We start from the raw sequence: 20,100 nt of genomic DNA, 5'->3' as shown, positions 1-20,100 counted from the left end.
TAATCTCACCGTTTGACTCCCCGTTCAGGTCGTCTTGCTCCTTAAGTTCGAATCTGCTTCATTAGGATGCCCTTTCGGGTTTTCATCCTAATCTTTTTGTTTATCAAGACGCCTTTTTCGGGTTTTCATCTTGGTTTTTCTTTTTCTTTTTTGTTTTTTTTTGTTGTTTTTTATTTTTTGTCTACTTTTTTTCAGGCATAATATTTCTTCACAGCATCTGAGTTCACTGGATTAAGTAATTCTTTCCCATCCATCTCAGTGAGAATCAGAGCCCCTCCTGAGAATGCCTTTTTTACAACGTATGGCCCTTCCCAATTTGGCGACCATTTTCCTCGAAAGTCTTTTTGTATCGGGAGGATCTTTCTTAAAATGAGCTCCCTTCGTGAAATTCTCTTGGCCGCACCTTTTTGTCCTGGGCTGTGATCATTCTTTTCTGATACATCTGTCCATGACAAATTGCCTTCAAGCGTTTCCCTTCAATAAGGTTTAGCTGATCATATCGAGCTTGAACCCATTCTGATTCTTCTAATCTTGTCTCTATCAAGACGCACAGTGATGGGATCTCTACTTCGATAGGCAGAACGGCTTCCATCCCATAGGCCAGAGAAAAAGGCGTTGCCCCCGTAGACGTCCGTACCGAGGTGCGATATGCGTACAAAGCGAATGGTAGCTTCTCGTGCCAGTCTTTATATGTCTCAGTCATTTTCCCGATAATCCTCTTAATGTTCTTATTAGCCGCTTCCACTGCTCCGTTCATCTTCGGACGATAGGGTGAAGAATTATGATGCTTTATCTGAAATTGCTCGCATACTTCTTTCATCATCTTGTTGTTCAAATTCAAAGCATTATCTGAAATGATTCTTTCAGGCAGACCATATCGACATATGATTTCCTTTTTTAAGAACCTACAGACTACAGCCTTTGTCACATTAGCAAACGAAGTGGCTTCTACCCATTTTGTGAAGTAGTCTATAACCACAAAGATGAATCGGTGTCCATTGGAAGCTTTCGGGGAAATTGGCCCTATAACATCCATGCCCCACATAGAAAAAGGCCACGGAGAAGTCATGACATGAAGGGGCGACGGAGCTGCATGAATTTTATCACCGTAAATTTGACATTTGTGGCACTTTCGTGCGTAACCAATGCAATCCCTTTCCATCGTCAGCCAATAATAACCAAGTCTCATAATCTGCCTGGCCATGGTGAAACCACTGGCATGTGTTCTACAAATTCCTTCATGAACCTCTTCAAGTATCTTTCTAGCTTCAACAGCGTCTACGCACCTCAGGAGCACTTGATCTTTTCCCCTTTTGTATAGAATATCCCCGTCAAGAACAAATCCAATCGCCATTCTCCTGATTGTTCTTTTGTCATTCTCGTTTGCTTGCTCTGGGTACCTTTGATTCTTGATGTACTCTAGGATATCATGGAACCATGGTCGTCCATCTGACTCCTCCTCAATGCTAAAACAATGTGCGGGGGTCTCATATATGCTCATTTGGATAGGCATTATTTCAGTTTCTCTGTTTGCTTTGAACATTGAAGCCAGGGTGGCCAGAGCATCAGCCAATTGGTTCTCTTCTCGTGGAAAGTAGTTAAAAGTCACTTCTCTGAATTCTTTGACCAATTTCGTAATGAGATCGTGATACTTGACTAATTTTGGATCTCTCACTTCCCAATCTCCACGAATTTGATAAATGACTAATGCTGAGTCCCCGTGTACCTCTAAAATTTTGATTTTCCTCTTGATGGCTGCACGAAGTCCCATGATGCAAGCCTCATATTCTGCTATATTATTTGTACAGAAGAAATTCAATCTGGTAGTAAGCGGGTAATAGTCCCCTTCAGGTGACACTAAGACTGCTCCTATCCCATGCCCCAATGCATTTGATGCACCATCAAAGCTCATCTTCCATGATTTCTCTTTTGATGACTCGTCCTCTTTTTCTGAAATGCACATCAAATCTTCATCTGGGAAATCAAATCTCAAAGGTCCGTATTCCTCTATTGTTTGACTTGCCAAGAAGTCAGCTATTGCGCTTCCCTTTATTGACTTTTGGCTCACATATACAATGTCATGCTCAGTCAATGGGATTTACCATCGGGCCATCCTCCCTGAGAGTGCAGGTGACTCCATCATGTACTTTATTGGGTCCGGTTTTGAAATTAACCATGTCGTGTGATACAGCATGTATTGCTTGAGCCTTCGAACCGTCCAAATCAAAGCACAACAAAACTTCTCAATTGAAGGGTACTTTGCCTCATATTCTGTGAACTTCTTGCTGAGGTAGTAAATTGCCTTTTCTCTTCTCCCTGACTCATCATGTTGCCCCAGTACGCAACCCATTGAGTTTTCAAACACGGTCAGGTACAAAATTAAGGGTTTTCCAAGGGTCGGTGGTACTAGCACAGGAGGATTAGACAAATACCGTTTTATCTTATCGAAGGCCACTTGGCACTCCTCATTCCATTCTCCCGGGTTATGTTTTCGAAGGAGTCGAAAAATTGGGTCGCACTGATTGGTAAGTTGAGCAATGAATCGAGCAATGTAATTCAACCTCCCTAAAAATCCCCTGACTTCCTTTTGTGTGCGCGGGGGAGACAATTCTTATATAGCTTTTATCTTGTCTGGATCAACCTCGATACCTCTTTCACTAACAATGAAACCTAGTAGCTTTCCCGAGGTAGCCCCAAACGTACACTTGGCCGGGTTAAGCTTCATCTGGAACTTTCTTAGCCTCTTGAACAACTTCTTGAGATTTTTAACATGCTCTTTTTCTTCCCGAGATTTGACAATCATATCATCGACATAAACTTCTATTTCTTTGTGCATCATATCATGGAACAACGTTACCATGGCTCTCTGATATGTTGCCCCAGCATTCTTTAATCCGAATGGCATTACCTTATAGTAGAAGGTTCCCCACATTGTTATGAATGTAGTTTTCTCCATATCCTTAGGAGCCATCTTTATCTGGTTATAACCTGAGAAGCCATCCATGAATGAAAACAGAGAATGCTTTGCCGTATTATCCACCAAAGTGTCGATGTGTGGTAAAGGAAAGTTATCCTTAGGGCTTGCTTGATTCAGATTACGATAATCCACGCACATTCGCACCTTGCCATCTTTCTTCGGCACTGGGACTATATTAGCTACCCATTCTGGATACTTGGAGACTTGTAGGAAGCCAGCGTCAAATTGTTTCTTGACTTCTTCTTTTATTTTTAACAGCATTTCGGGTCTCATCCTTCTTAATTTCTGCTGAACGGGCTTGCATTCTGGTTTCAGTGGGAGCTTATGGACCACAATATCTGTGTTCAACCTTGGCATATCCTGATAAGACCAGGTAAACACATCCTTGTACTCATGGAGCAAGGCGATCAAATCTTGCCTTGTGTTTTCTGAAATGGAAGTCCCAATCTTCACTTATTGTTTCTTTTCTTCATTCCCCAAGTTCACTACCTCAACAGATTCTTGATGGGGTAGGATCTGTTTCTCCTCTTGTTCCACCATTCTCAGTAAATCAGGAGACGAGACACAATCTTCAGCATTTTCGTCAGCTTCGAATTCTCCTAAACAAACAACCCTCTCAAAATCGATTTCAGGATTCATAACGAGATTATTCATGCCATTGATATCTGAGCACCTGAAAGGTGAATGGAAAAAAGCTATAGAAGAGCATTGAGGTATTGGAATCAACACACGATGATATGAGATGATATGAGATATATGCTGGAAAAGGAAATGAAAAGAAGGAGTAGTCGTGAAGTTAATGGAAATGAAAAGAACATGATAATATAAAATAAAATGCATCTTCATTAATGATCATTGAAATGATAAAGAGCAAACATAAGCTCTTACAAAAGGAACCCTACTGTTTAAGGACAAACAAAATGAAGGGTTAACATTGGGCATTACTCTGAAGGGGACTTAGAAACTACAAGGAGGTCCACAGCAGTCCAGTTGTTCAAAACATATCATAGAGGACAAGGGCGTATCATTGAAGCATTCTTAATTGCATCACTCTCATTGTCAATAGCATTTAGGCTGATATTCTGAAGACCCTTTTCAATCAATAATGTGACCTGCGGATTGTCCTGCCCTGGGTACATCACTCCTGCTGATGTAAATGTTCTTGACAAAGGAGGATACGCCAACGGCTCCCATTCCAAATCCTGGCCTGAAGCTCTTGCGATTCTTCTTTATCGATCTTTCTGCAATTGTTTTCTTCTTTGATGTATATTTGGCTTGAACCCCAAGCCGTATCAACCCTTGTGGTGCGTTGGTTTCAAAGCTCTAACCATCCCTTGTTGATATTTTCCCAAACCTTTCCTTGCCCGAGCTCATTTTCCCACAGTCAGCTTAATTCCCATTTTGGTATTCCTCGACAGCTTGGGAATGGGGATCTTATTCCCTTCAGCAACAAATGCTGCATTAATAAATTCCAAGGAGTGAAAAGAACATTCTACAGCATCTTCGCTTACTTCGATGTAGGGTGTATCAGCAGAGATCGATGCAACGATGTCTTCTTCACCATCGACAATAATCAAGCGGCTATCCATGATAAACTTTACTTTTTGATGGAGAGACGATGGAACCGCCCTAGCAAAATGAATCTAAGGTCTTCCTAAGAGGCAATTGTATGAAGGCGTGATGTCCATGACCTGGAACTCGATATCATATACACATGGCCCCACTTTTAAGGGAATTTTGATCTTTCCCATGACTTCTCGCCGTGTCCCATCAAATGCCCTTACTACAGAATGACAAGGCCTCAAATAGGACATATCAACCGGCATCCTAGAAAGCGTGGTCAAAGGTATAACATTGAGTGCAGATCCATTGTCGATGAGCACATTTGGTAATATGTAACCTTTGCAATTGGTTGTGATGTACAATGCTTTTACGGAGCCCCTACCATTTGGCGGTATTTCGTCATCACTAAAAGAGATCAAATTATCTGCATTCAGATTGTTTGCCCACCTATCAAGTTTTTCCACAGATACATTGTTCGCCACATAAGCTTGATTTAACACTTTTAGCAAGGCATTTCGATGTAGCTCTAAGTTTAACAATAGAGATAGTACCGAGATTCGGGCTGGCTGCTTGTTTAATTGTTCTACAATGCTATATTCACTGTGCTTGATAAACTTTAAGAACTCATGTGCTTCCTCCTCATTCACAGCCTTTTTAACTTCTTGCTCAAGTTGTGTTTCAACATCATCCTCAACCTCATACATTGGTGCTTTTCCTTTTTGGCTCGGGCCAGCAACCTTCTTCTTTGGTTCAACCGTCTCGGAAGAATAACACCTTCCGCTGCGAGTAAAATGTCCTACTTCACTGACATCTTCAATCATAACCTTTGACTTTTCACCTTCAGGCGCAATGATATTAACATCATATTTCCACGGTACTGCTTTGTTGTCCTTGTAAGAGAAAGGAGCAGGTACTTCGATTATCAAACTCGGTTTAACTTCTCGACTAACCTCTTCCTTCTTTGCCTCGTAATAAATCACCAAGGGTCTATCGACGCTACAGGGGAAAGCCATCGATTGATCATCAGAGGCACATATTTCTCATTCCTCGGCCCCCTCCACCCTATCAAAGACTTTGACCTCTTTGTTATCCATCATGTCCTGAAGTAATTTCCTAAATTCCTTACAAGATTGGATGTCATGCCCTTGGACGCCATGAAAATCACAGAAACTCTGGTCTTTTGTACTTTCTTCTTTGAGAATCTTACTAGACGGACAGAGCAAGCTATTTTTGATCATCATCTCCCATACCTTCCGCAAAGATGTCTTTATTTCAGTAACATAACCTTTGGCTTGCCAATTGTCTTCGTTTGTTACCGCATTTACATTCCCGCCAGTATGGTTAGGAAGAGGATTTCCCGTCATGTTGCTAACACCGTTGAATCGTAAAACGCCGGCATCAATAAGACCTTGAACCCTCCTTTTAAAAGCAATGCAGTTTTCTATAGAGTGTCCCTGATTCCCAGCATGATACATGCAGTTAGCATTAGGATCATACCACTTCGGGTATGAAGGCTTCAGAGGTGTCATGTAATGTGGGGATATTAACTGTTTTTCCAACAGCTTCGGGTATAACTCTCCATATGATACAGGAATTGGAGTAAACTGAGGTCTTTCAGGATTGGGTCTTACTGGTCTTGGTTCATTTTTGGGTTGGCTTTGTGCAGGCATGGTGTTTGGTGGGAACACGGTGAATGGTCTTGGGTTATTCACAGCATAAACGGGGTAAGACGGAGGTGCTTGATAGTAAGGACCTTGAGGAGGAAAGTAGAAGTTTGAAGGTGGACGATAATGAGGTCGTGGTTGGGCGGGATATGAATTGGGGGCAGAGTGGCTCTCGGTTCCAACCATATGGGCCTCTGCCTCCTTTTTCTTTACGGGAACTGCCCTCTTTGAACTCTCAGGGCCTTCCATTCTCCCGCTTTTGACGGCATTTTCAATAAGTTCCCCAGATATTACAATATCTGCAAAGTCTTTTGTGGCACTTCCTACCAATTTATCGTAAAATGACGGTTTCAGAGTATTGATGAAGAGAACTGTTATCTCTGTCTTAGTTAACGAGAGCTCCACCTGAGCAGAGATATCCCTCCATCTTTGTGCATATTACCGAAAAGTCTCTGTCGGCTTCTTTTCCATCATTTATAAAGTTAATCGATCAGGCACCATATCCGAGACATGCCTATATTGCTCACAGAATGCTGACGCTAAATCCTTCCATGATCGAATTCTCTCTCTACTGAGCTGATTATACCATCGAAGAGCCGAGCCAGCCAAACTATCCTGAAAGCAGTGTACCAACAATTTATCATCGTTTACATAACCAGTCATCTTTCGGCAAAACATGATCAGATGCGCCTTTGGACATCTTGTTCCGTCATACTTCTCAAAATCAGATGCCTTAAATTTTGGGGGTAGGACCAAATCAGGTACCAAACTAAGCTCTTTGGCACTCAAAGCAGAGAAAACTTCAGCGCCTTCTACTGCCTTGATCCTCTCTTCCAGGATCCTATACTTATCTTGAGCGTTATTGTCATCAATTCTCAGCCTTGCTACTTCTACAGGATCATCTAAGTCTGGAACAATTGGATCTGAGGGATTAGCCCCAGGGTTCGATACAAACATTCCTTGTCCTAAATGAGCAGATGGAGCAGGATGTTGTTCTAGGCCTGTAGGTTCCCTTTGGGGGTATCCTCGTTGCATTGCGTGGACATGAGGTGGAGTAAATCCTGGGGGATAAAGTGGGTCTTGATTAGCTCTTGACTGAGGCGGCTCTACGACATCAGGACTCTGCATAGGTCCTTTTCTTTTGACCAAGGCCGTCATCATTTCCATCATTTTAGCCATTTGATCCATTTGCTCGAGTGATTCCTCTCGAGATCTCACCATCAAATCCCTCGCCTCTTGCTGCGACTTGGCCAGTTGCTCCTGCAACTCTCTTTGGGTTCTTTCCATCCTTTCCATCCTTTCATTAAGTTCGGCATCCATAGCTCTAGCTCTCAAGCGCGTCCTATAGGAGTGACGTGATTCCAGACTCGTAGTGTGGTAACTGTGGATTAGATGGTTTTAACCTTAGCGAATGATTAGGGAGATATGAGCATACAATGAATAAATGAATGAATAACTAATGAATGTTAATCATGCGTAAATATGCAAAAATAGGTGTTGATTCCAAAATGGCCCCATACTTGGGCGTTTCATTTATCAAAAGAGTCTGTTACAAAAAGTTTTGCCATATTAGCTTTACAGTTACACAAACTTCTTAGCCATATCGCCTTGCTTCTTTATACGTTCTAGGAACTCCGATATGCTTGACCTTTGGTTTGGAGGGTATTGGCAACTAAGAACTTCAGCTTCATCAGATAATTACACTATTTGCACAGCCGCCTTGCGAATTTCATTGATCAAACCACCGAGATGCATATCCTTTTCTTGAAGGACTCTTTCGTAGGCGCGAATGTCTCTGTCGTGCTGACCGTTCTTGTCTTCTAAAGCCCTCAAGAGGTCATCCAAATGTTGCTGATGAGCTTGCAGTGTACTCTCTAGACTTCGAATTTTTCCTTTTAGCTCTTGATGCCCAGACTGACTAGCCGTTAGTTCTGCAGTCACAGTTTCATATTCAGCGTTCTTCTTCCTCAACTCTATCATAGCACGTGCAGCTCTTTCCTCTTCTTTTTTCGCTTTGGCTTTCCAAAACTTCATCCCACCTTTGATATTACTTAGTTACTCCTTCCATTCTGCTGATGCTTTGCCCAATCCACTATTTCTTATAGTGCCCCTTAATTTCTTGTTTTCCAAATGAAGGTCCCTTAAATCCTTTCTTGTAACTTTAACTTCTTTTTGGACTTTTTCGATTCTGGATTTTTCAATTTCGACATCAATCTTCAGCTGGTAGTTCTCCTCCTGGAGAGAACTGATATCTCGCAACAGTTTGGCTTTTTCACGTTCAAATTCATGTCTTGCAATTTCTAGCTCGGATGGGATTTTCTCTAAGAACGGATTCTGGCAAGCTTCATCAATCGGTGGGATTACTTGACTCTTCACTCGTCGTTGCCTCCATAGGTCATAGTCTATAGTGATAGTATCAGCATAGAGAGCTAATTCCATTAGGTAGATTTGCCTCCAGGAATTCGCAGTATCTCGAACATCTTTCATGTAACCCTCACCCATAAAGGCAAACTCCGATTGTGCCAATCCATCGGTAACTGGTACAAACTGTCGTGAAGCGAACTGTCTTTGAACCAACAATGGAGCATATCCAACTCCTCCCCATAATCCTAGTAAAGGCACCCAGTCTTGGTTTCCACACTTGTATAACAAGACAGAGGGATGGATCCAAAGTGCTCTCCAAGTTATATCTTCGGCATGGAGGTTCTGAAAAACCGAGACCCAGTGTTGTTTAGTGACATCCCTCGGCCAATCTTTTTCAAGGTGTGCTTCCAACAGGGCGAATGTCTTTGAAAACATGTGGAAAGGCGTGCGTTCCACCTTCCAAAAATGGCTAAAGATCCAAACATTCAGTAACTAAGCGCATCCGATAAAACGTCCTTCCCCTTTTCTCCTACAAGCATTTAGGGATCTAAAAGTCTCAACCAAGATGGTTGGGACCGGGTTGACTCTTTGCCTCAACTTTTCGAAGAAATCCACAACCGCAACTTCAATATGCCCAAGAACCTTTGGGAAGACGACCAGTCCGTAAACGGCCAAGGCAAACAAATCTACTCTTTTTAACACATCTGGATGATTCTGAACTAACTCCCGCAGAGAAAACCACGGAACACAACTGGCTTCATTCTTCTTTCTTATTTGTTTTTCAGCCCATGTATCAGTCATCCCCGTCAACTTCAGTAGCTTTTTCTTGAAGGTCATTGGTTTAGGCTCTTTCACATATATCTTGTTGAGTTGCACATTATCGATGCGAAGTAAAGCGGCATACTCTTCTATGGTCGGAGTCATATCTTCCTGATTGAAAGTGAAACACTGATAGGCTGGGTCCCAGAATCGAATCATGGCTTGGATCAATTGCTCGTTCACATCGATTGCTATCAAGTGAGCTATATCCCCATACTTTTCAGTGAAGATGCCTCTAGTATCTGAGTCTCACTGTTTCCAAATCCTTATCAAATCTTCAAGATCATTCTGACGCACATTCGAGGTCACACACTCGGGAAGATCAGAGGTGTATCCTTCCTTCAAACTATCCCCTTTCACTTTTTGAGTCCTCAAAGACCAATCTCGGACTACAACATTTTTCTCGGTTACTCGTGTAATTGACTCCTCCATCAGAAACCCGTTTTTGGCAACCAATATTTAACCAACACCTTCCTAATGAGATGTCTACGATGCATGATGAAAAATAAAATGAAAAACAAATAACCTTGGTTAGAGATCACAACAGATGTAAACAGAAGAAAGAAGAAAAAAAAGACAATTGAAAATTTAACAAATTAAGCTATTCAATCATGCAATTTGGTGGAGCGGACCCGCATTTTTTGCCCCAACATGCTTTACAAGAAACCTACCCCACATACCATCAGACAATCTATCCGGCCCAATTTATTACACAGACCCAATTCATTTGTAAATAAGTGTAAATGTAAAAGAAATAAAAGGTAAGAGGCGTTTCTCCCGTGTACTTATTTTGGTAACTATCAAATGGACAGAGGTTCGGCATGGCTCTAATTGGGTGGCTCGTACGGTTCACTATATGTGGTTTTGGTTCTAGAAAGGTACTCGAATCGTCCATGCTGTCACCTACTAAGGTTAGTACGGAGCCTTGGTTATCACCCGTCATGGGCTTGTGAGTTCAATTCGAGGGATTACATTTACTTATGCCTATGCGGAGGGACAAGTTAACTCACGAAAGCATAAGTCATATGTAACCCGGAAGTAATTTACTAGCCTGTGCGGAGGGACGAGTTAACTCACGAAGGCGTAGCGTTTACTTCCACTTAGACGGACGGAGCCCGGGTAGAGAGCTCATGTTATGCAAAAATGCAAGTGCACGGTGTGTGGAGAGAAACTCACAAACCTTTTTATTTTTATTTTTCTAAAAAACAAACAAACTAAAAAACCGTAAAACTTAGAGCTGACAAAAAAATAGAAAAATAAAACACGTTAGAAAATTATTAGTTTATAAACCGAATGCAAATGCATGACTTTTAAAAAATAAAATTCAAGGATCACGATTAAAAATTAATTTGAACAAGAAATTTTGAAAATTTTGACAACACGCGTTTAACATCAGACTCGACTCTCGAAAAAAAAGTCCCCAGTGGAGTCGTCAGTTGTAGCGACCTAAAAATTTGGGCACGGGCACTACTCGAAGTAATTATTGAAAACTTGAAAATCGAATCTCGATTTTATTTGAAAAAGGAGTCGCCACCGATTTTTTTTAGGTGTGATCGGACACCTACAAAATTCTTCTTTTTTAGAAAACTTTATTTTTAAACTTTTCTAAAAAGAGGTAATTTTAGGTCTGCGTGAAAATCCAGAGAAAATTAGGGTTTGGGAGTCGGTTACGCGCGAGGAAGGTATTAGCACCCTCGCGACGCCCAAAATTGGTATCTCGTTAAACGCGTGTTGTCTTCATTTTCAAAAATACGAGTTCAATTTAATATTAGTCGAGATCCGATTAAAGCACGAGAATTTTAAAGCACAACCACTTTTTTTTTAAACACAATTTTTTTTAAATACAAGCATTTTTGAACCAAGAAACTCTTTTTTTTTTAAAAAACGAAAATTTTGAAACACGAGATTTTTTTGGAAACACGAATTTTCTTTTTGAAACATGAAAATTTTTAAATATTTTTGATAAAATACGAAACACGAGGATTTTTTTGAAACACGAAAATTTATGAAACACGGTCAATTTTTTTGAAAACACGAAAATTTTAAAAGACAGAATTTTTTGAAAACACGGAAATTTATGAAACGCGGTCAATTTTTTTGAAAACACAAAAATTTTGAAAGACGGGATTTTTTTGAAAACACGGAAATTTATGAAACATAGAATTTTTTTGAAAACAAGAAAATTTTCGAAATACGAGAATTTTTTTTAAACACGAAAACATGAAAATTTGTCAAACACGAGAATTTTTTGAAAACACGATAACATCAAAAAAAATATTCACGAGAGTTTTTTGAAACACGAGAATTTTTTTTGAAAACACGAAAACACGAAAATTTTTCAAACACGGAAATTTTTGAAAACACGATAACGTCAAAAAAATATCCACGAGAGTTTTTTGAAACACGAGAATTTTTTGAAAACATTTTTCAAACACGGGAATTTTTGAAAACACGAAAATTTTTTATTCACGAGAATTTTTGAAACACGAAAATTTTTTTTAAAAAAAAGGAAACACGAATATATTTTTTGAAACACGGGAAATTTTATTATTATTATTTTGAAACACGAGAAATTTTGAAAACATGAAAATTTTTGAAACACGATTTTTTAAAAAAATACCGTATTTAATACGAATCGATGATATTCACCCCGACATGGCGATGAAATCGTCGAATTGATGTCAAACCGAATCAATTTAATATTTAATCAAGATTCTAATAAAACACGAAAATTTTTATTAAAAATACGAGGATTTTTTAATATTTTCGATTTTTAGCAGGGCGTCCCGTATTTAACACGAGCCATCGATATTCACCCAACATAGCGATGAAATCAATGGCTCGATGCTAAATCGGTTCGTTGCCTTATGCGTTAAAATGATTTTATTTATACCTATATATATATTTTAAATATGCAAACAAAATACGTATAATAATATTTAAAAAAACAAACTATTTTTAAAATATTAATTTAATGGATTAAATTAAAAGATTAAGAAATTACCAAAAAACCCTTTTCCTTTTTTCCTTTTCGGCCTGCTGGGCGTTGGGCTTGGATTCGGGCCTAGGGGCCTGCTGGAATCGGGCCTGGGTTGCTGGGGCGTTGGGCTGTGGCGGACTGGGCCCTGCTGTGGCCTGCTGCTGCGCTGCTGGGCCTGCTGGCTGGCCTGCTGAGTGCAGGCCTGGACTGCTTGTGTTGGGCTGCTGGATAAGTGGGACTGCTGTATGGGTGGCCTGCTTTCCTTTTTTTTTTTGCTGGGCTTGGGGTTGCTGTTCGGCTGCTGCTGGGTGCTGTTCTAAACTTTTTTTTGTATTTTGTATTTTTCTTTTCTTTTTCTATTTTTTCTCTTTTTCTCTCTTTTTCTTTTTCTTTTTTCTTTCTCTTTTTCTTCTCTTTTTCTTTTTTCTTTTTTCTCTTCTTCTTCGGGCGAACCCTTGCTTGCGCCGCCGCTACCTGCGATGCCGCGACCTGCTGCTGCCGTCGACTAGGCCTTACTGCCCGACGGTGTGACGGCCACGGCGCTGCGCTTCCTCTTCTCATTCTTCTCTTATTTTTCTTTTGGTTGCTATGTTTTTTACTTGCTTTTTTTGTTGTTGCTTGATTGTGTTATAGGTGCTGGCGGTGGAGCAACATTGGTGGTGGCGCGGCGGTCTTGGTGGCGGTGGGGGCTTTTGCTTGCTGCTGCTTGATTTTTTGTTTCTCTGCCTTTTTCTTTTTTTTTGGTTGCTGAAAAAAATAGAAAAAAACCCCATCTTCTCTTCCATTTTCTTCTTTTAATCTTACCATTTTTTGTCTTCTATTCCTTTGTCTGCAGGTGGCTAGGGGAAGGAAGGCCATGCATTGGGGGTGGCAGGCGTGGCAAGCGGGGCACGCAAGAATGCTGGAAAATATGGGGCCAAAATGTAAATTTTGAAAAGTTCGAGGGCTAAAATGCCATTTATTTTTTTGTATATTTTTTTAAAAAAATTTATTATGACTATTTAATTAATATTTAAAAATAAAAATAAAAATGGGCTAAAGCCCAAACAAGCTTAAAATCTAATTACTTAAAACCCAATTACCCAAACCCCAAAGACCCAACCATTGGACCCAATCATTAAGCCCAAATGAGGCCAATCCCACAAAATTATTTAAAAAAAAACATATATATAAAATGAAATAAAATAAAACAAAACACGAACTACATACCGGACAAAATTCAGTGATTACAATATATATAAAGAACAGAGAATAAAGAAGAGAAAGGAAAATGTAAAAAAAAAAGAAAAGAAAAGAAAGTGATAACCTTTGGGTGGTAGAGAAGATAGAAGAGAAAGAAGGGGGTAAAAATAAGAAGAAGATAACAGCAAAGAATAGAGAAGAGTAAGGAGAATGAAAAAAGAATGAAAAGAAAGAGAGGAGGAAGCCATGTAAAAAAAGGGGTGTTTTGGTTGTTTTAAGGTTTTGATTGTTAAAAAAAGAAGAAAAAGAAGAGGGTTTTGGTTCTTAAAAACATGGAAGATAAAAGTTTAGGGAAAAGATTAGTGTTTTAGGGTTTTAAAAGGGAGTAGCCAAATTATTTGATTCTGAAAGGTATTTTTTTTAGTAATTATTATTTATTTGTTTTGTTCAGTTTAGTGTTTATTGTAATTTATTAATTCTTTAATTTTGTTTGTTCAAGGAGGAGAGGAGGCAACACCTAATTTTTTATTTAAAGGTAAATTTATTTTTGTGGTTATTTATTAAATATTTTTGTAATTAATTCTTTTTAGTACTTATTACTTGTTTGATTTTGTATTTGTAGTTTTTGGCCTTTTTTACTTCAATAATACAAATAATAATGATAAAATACCTATATGATATCCCACCACCATTATTTACGAAAATGGCATGGTATGGGTGGTGGCTGATAGTGGATAGGTAGCACTGTTATACAAGTTAATGGTGCTCAATACGGGCCAGGGGTGTAAAAAAATAGGTATTTTGGTAGTGCCTTCCTGACAGGCGGCACCACTATAGATTTGACTATTCTCTGATTGCTTGAAGGCTGAATCACAGGGGGTTGGGAGCTGGGGTTGAACCAGTCACGGGTAACTAAGGGGACCATATATGGTTCCTTCAGCCTCAGCATAGTAAAAAAAGTGTTTTGATTGTAAAAAAAAAAAGAAAAAGAAAAAGAAAAAGAAAAGCTGAGAATAGAGAAGAGAAAGGAAAAGGTAAAAAAAGAGGAAGGAGATAACCTTAGGGTGGTAGAGAAGATAGAAAAGAAAGAAGTGGGTAAAAAGAAGAAGAAGATAACAACATACAATAGAGAAGAGAAAGTGGGTTTTTTACAATAATATTATAAAAAAATAAAAATTTACCAAAATATTATAACTTTTTTTTATTTACCAAAATATTTTTTTATTTACCAAAATATATCAAAAAAAACTTAAAAAAAACTTGCAAAAAAAATCAGATCGATGTGACATTTTACTGGTCACGCCAATGGGATTGGCTGCACCAAAGGTGCCAAAACCATTGGTAGCACCAATGGTGCCAAACTAATTGGCGGCACTACTCGTATTATAAATACGACCTCTGTCCAGCTGAAGAGAGAAAAATCAAAAGAAAAAGAAGAAGAAGAAGAGTTGTTGCGGAAAAGAAGAGAAAAAGAGAGAAAAAGAGGAGAAAAAGAAGGTATTTTTTTAAAAAATAATTGATTATATTGTTGTTATTATTTTGTATATTTTGTAATATTTTTTGTTTTAGTTTAGTTATTAAGATTAATAAAACTCAAAATAATAGTATTAGTTATTATTATTATTGTTGTTGTTGTTGTTGTTGTTGTTGTTGTTTGTTGTTGTTGTTGTTGTTGTTAGTATTAAGATGTTATTAATGTATTAAGATGTAACTTAGTAATATTATTGTTAGCAAAAAACTAGTATTATTATTATGGTTACTTATTATTTTTATTTACGAAAATAAACTAGTTAGTAAAAAACTAATATTATTATTATAGTTAGTTAGTTAGTTATTATTTTTAGTAAAATTAATAATTTTAGTGTGTATTATTTTGAGTATAAAATTAATAATTTTAGTGTGTATTATTTTGTGTATTATTTTAAGTATAAATTTTTTTTAAGTAATTTAGTTACCGTTCGAGAATTTTTATGAGATTTTGTTTTTTTTGACAGATTAAATATTGAAGATAGATGCTAAGTTTCTTGTATGCGTTTATTTCGATGGAGTCATATTGACAACAAGTGTTGGATGTGTATTTGAATGTCGGCAACAAATAGCAATGAGATTTAATAGAAATGTATTGTTCGATGAAATGAAGGCAATGATTAATGCAAAAATCCATAGACGTTGTGGGAGAAGGATATCAAAAATTTTCTACAGGTTTCCAGTTTCGACAAATCCGGTCAAATTCAGTGAAATGAAACTTGTAGACGACGAAAACGTGGAAACAGTGGTCGATCTCTACTGTGGGAATGGGAATGAGAAGAATGCACCGATTCACTTATTTGCTGAGTTAGTCGGTATGGAGCAAAATGCATCTGATGAAGAAGACGGGGTTGAAGAACCGCGGATGGTGGCTCCAATATCATACATTGATAGTGAATCAACTATGGGTGGGATCGGTATCGACCTGAATATTACACCCGATGTTGACATGGTTGGTGGTGAAGAAGAAGGTGCCGGCGAAGAAGAAGGTGGTAGCGATCATTGGGATGAAGAGGTCGATAGTGACGCTGATCCCGATGTGGACGATGTACTTGATGATATTGACGCTGAAGATGTCAACAACGATGAAGGCATTAACGCTTCTTCGGTCGGGGAGCAGATGCGGCGTATTGTGATACACAATAATCCTGGGCCACACATGTCGCTCATAGACCCCGGCGCATCGTATGTATCTGAGTTTCCGGAGTACCCTGAAATAGTTCATTCTCACGGGCTGGCCGTAACATCTGATGATGATGAGTTATTCATAGGCCAGAGATTCAGCTGTAAAGAAGAGTGCGTATATGCCATTAAACGGTACAGCATGAAGATATCGGTGGATTATAAAGTCTTCGTGTCTACTCCGACAATATATGTTGAGGAGTGTTGGAAGGCAGCGGAAGGCTGCAATTGGCGGGTATGAGTTGCATTCATTAGAAGTTCTCAGATGTGGGAGATACGAAAATTTGTTGGTCCTCATACATGTACATCAGCACGTATGACAGAAGATTATGGAAAACTTGATTCGAAAACTATTTGTACGTGTATCATGCCAATGGTGAAGGACATGCCGACCATTAAAGTTTCGGTACTCATTATGGAAATGCAAGCACGATTCCAGTATCGAGTCTCATATCGGAAGGCATGGATAGCTAAACAGATGGCGATGGAGCAACTGTATGGAGATTACGATTCGTCGTATAACGAGCTTCAATGTTGGATAGCTGCTATGCGAGAGTACGTACTGGGGACTGTGATTGAGTTCCAGACAAGTCCATATTACGGCCCGAATGACCTGTTACAGCCGGTAAAGAGGATTTTTCATCGGATGTTCTAGACGTTCGATCTATGTGTGCGGACATTTCCCCACTGCAAGCCACTTGTGCAGGTGGATGGGACCTGGCTGTATGGAAAATATACACAGAAACTACTTCTTGCAGTTGCTCAAGACGGTAACAGAAACGTGCTCCCGATAGCATTTACTATCGTAGATAAAAAGAACATTGAGTCTTGGGAATTCTTCCTCACAAATCTGCGGAGGTATGTTATTAGGAACGATAACATTTGCACCATCTCCGATAGAGGGAAGGGTTTAATTGCAGCTATTAGGCATTCTGGTGTGCCGTGGAGATCCATTTACTGCATTCGTCACATTACGTCTAACTTCCATAAAGATTATAAGAATGCAGACTGGAAGAGACAAGTCGTGGCAATGGGTAAATGATAACCTTATCTTTTCAATATAAGTTGTACTGTTTGATGTTATCGACTTACTAGAACTTATTTTTCGTATGCAGCGTACGAGTTAGAACCACATATTTTCCGACAAAGAATGATCTGACTTGAGAGTGACATGGAGGGGCAGACAAACACATCTTTCTGAGAATGGTTGCGCGCAATAGAGTCGTGGCAGTGGGCTCAAAGTTTTGACGAGGGCTTTCGTTATGGCCACATGACCACAAACTTAATGGAGGGGATCAACGCTGTCTTGTTGAAAACACGTCATCTTCCGATTGCATTGGTATTTTCTGCTACTTTCTACAGGCTGGCTACTTTGATGCCAAGAATGGGTCTGCAGCAAGTCGACCAGATTCAGGCGGGACATGTGTTTGTCGAACATATCCGGGATGCAATGGTCGTAAACCATCGGTTGGCGAGGTCAATGAGCGTGGAAATATATTCACAATGATTGGAAATGTTTCGAGTTACTGAGAACATCGGTCGTAGACCTAGGTCCTACGGAGTTAATCTTCGGAACAGACGGTGCGAGTGCAGGAAGTTCGAAACACTTCATTATCCCTGTGCGCATGTCATGGTAGCGTATGCTAAAGTCAACCTTGATGCTGAAAAATATGTCGATGATATGTACACGCTAGAGCGCACATTGCGTGTCTGGGAGAATGAGTTCCCTGTCCTGCCAGACCTATCTACGTGGGAGGTGCCGCCGATCACTTTTGAGCTTGTCCCAGACAGAGGGCTACGGAGGAATCCAAGGGGTCGTCCGCAGTCAAGCAGAATCCGTAATGAGATGGACATTAGGGAGAAATCTGACGGAAAGCGTTGTGGAATATGCAGGTTAAGTGGTCATAGCCGGAACAAATGCCCTAACCGAAACTTTCATGTTGGGCAGTCGTCGGGATCGGGTCGAAATTGAGCTAATGCTGTAAAATTTTTATGTATATTGTTATAAAAGGTAATTTTATTAATAATAAATTTTTTTATTCGGCTAATGCTTACGCTTAAATTGTATCCAAATTGTTTGCAGATTAAGTTATAAAATACCATGTGCGCATTTGGAATTATTAAGATTATAGCGAAAATAGAGGCATTCATAATTCGATTAAGCTTTAATATAATTAAAAAATAGGATAATGGATATTTATACAAAAAATTCAGAAGTAACCAATAATTAAAATACAAATATTAAATTTATACAAAAAGTACCCTAAACCCCTAAAATTGATGGTTCGATGGTGTTGTCCGGGGGGTATACCTACGCGGAGGTCGACGCTCACGGCCTGGGCGACGACTAACATCCTCATCGTCCGCAGCTAGGGGAGTGAAAAACATAGAGGAAAGGTCGTGTTGCTCGTTCGCCGCCGACGAACTTGAACCATCATGAGTCCCATAAGGCTGCGGATACGTGTTGGACGGGCCGGGCATGCCGTACTGCGGCCGGGGGGATCCAAACAGTTCAAACTCGTAGGCGTATTCGCCCTCTGCGAAGCTCGGATAATATTCACTGACCACCAAATCCGGACGATAGCCATGTGAATCCACATTTGACTGTGCTTGTCCGAGAACTGGCTGGGGGTCCTGCTCGGGCTCTGCCTGTTGCGGAGAATAATATGCCGTCGGATCTGGATCCAGCTCACTCGCTGCGTCCGATCTCCCAACTTGCTGCACGTAGGGGGGATTACAGTCGATTTCCCTCTAAGTAAATACGGCTTCCCGCAGCTATGGTACCATTGTGTATACTCCAATGATGGTTGCAGGTCGGTAGCCATAACCATCTAAGGAATTCGGTGCAATCGGTCGTTCCACAGTGCGATGTATTTCCGGTGCTTAATTCCCCAGTCCAATTGAACTCTTCCTCTCTTTGTCAAGCCGTGATCATCCCCCAACTAGGCCGGCGAATCCGGGATAGGTTGGATGCAGCCAAACTGCCGAAGCATCCGATCACCGTGATACCACTCGACGACGTTGAAATTTATAATTTGTGTGTTAGTACACTATATGTGGGAATCAACAAGTGCAGACGAGGGTACGACATTTGTAATTTCCAACCTCCGGTATGGCATCCATATAAACTGCATGAGTAATAACATTGTAACAAGTTAGACCGATAACATGTGATTAAGATATAGAAATAGAATAGATGTCATGAATATTAGAATAGCAGCTTACCCCTTCCCGGGCATGCTGTTCAATCCTGAGGCGGTATATTGGGACATCAGACGACTTCCCGATGCCAGGACGGGTCGTCCACCTACAAAAAAAAGTATAGGGTTTAGGGTTGGTAACATTACTCAATATATTATGACTACAAATAATGACAATTTAGCGTCTTATCACATGAGTGGCAGTGGATACAGATAGGGTTGGTGACTAACGCGTGCCAAAAACGACATCCGATAAAGCGCCCACGACTGCAGCAGTATGAGGCATCCGCTGATGTCTTTAACCTGCGGCTTTGTCGCCCGACAAAGCTCCCGATAGAGCGTTGCTAGAATGGCGGAACCCTAGCTATACGACCTAGCAGTAGAGAAATTAGCTAGCAGGGGCAGGTACGACAAATGCACACAGTCGCCGTTTGCATCAGGCATGAGTACTGCCTCTATCATATGCATGATGTACGCTCGAGCAACGCACATCAACTCACCTTCAGTGGCGGTCGATGATAATTGTCTAATTTTGGCTTTTAGCAATGTAAATTTGATGCTGGAAAAATATTTGTCACCGTCCTCTGGCGACTCTCCTAGGAGTTGATAGCAAATTGCAACCGGATCGGTGAATGACGATAC

The 20,100-nt window shown here is 40.0% G+C and overlaps 2 protein-coding genes across 2 annotated transcripts; both read right to left on the bottom strand.

Annotated features, from left to right (window-relative positions):
* Positions 1–5,580: 5,580 nt before the first annotated feature.
* LOC107919436 (uncharacterized) lies at positions 5,581–7,383 on the bottom strand. Its single transcript, XM_041107971.1, has 2 exons — positions 6,703–7,383; positions 5,581–6,609 (listed from the first exon to the last, which is right to left on the bottom strand). Exons 1-2 carry the CDS (start codon positions 7,381–7,383, stop codon positions 5,581–5,583), a joined length of 1,710 nt encoding a protein of 569 aa, XP_040963905.1.
* An 876-nt stretch (positions 7,384–8,259) lies between these two features.
* On the bottom strand, positions 8,260–9,546 carry LOC107941167 (uncharacterized). The gene is made up of 2 exons (XM_016874712.2): positions 9,145–9,546; positions 8,260–9,024 (listed from the first exon to the last, which is right to left on the bottom strand). Exons 1-2 carry the CDS (start codon positions 9,544–9,546, stop codon positions 8,260–8,262), a joined length of 1,167 nt encoding a protein of 388 aa, XP_016730201.2.
* Between the last annotated feature and the right edge of the window lie 10,554 nt (positions 9,547–20,100).

This window comes from Gossypium hirsutum, chromosome D12 (assembly GCF_007990345.1).
Source record: "Gossypium hirsutum isolate 1008001.06 chromosome D12, Gossypium_hirsutum_v2.1, whole genome shotgun sequence".
NCBI lineage: Eukaryota > Viridiplantae > Streptophyta > Magnoliopsida > Malvales > Malvaceae > Gossypium > Gossypium hirsutum.
The sequence above is the reverse complement of the archived record's forward strand: the minus strand, read 5'-3'. Positions and strand labels throughout refer to the sequence as shown.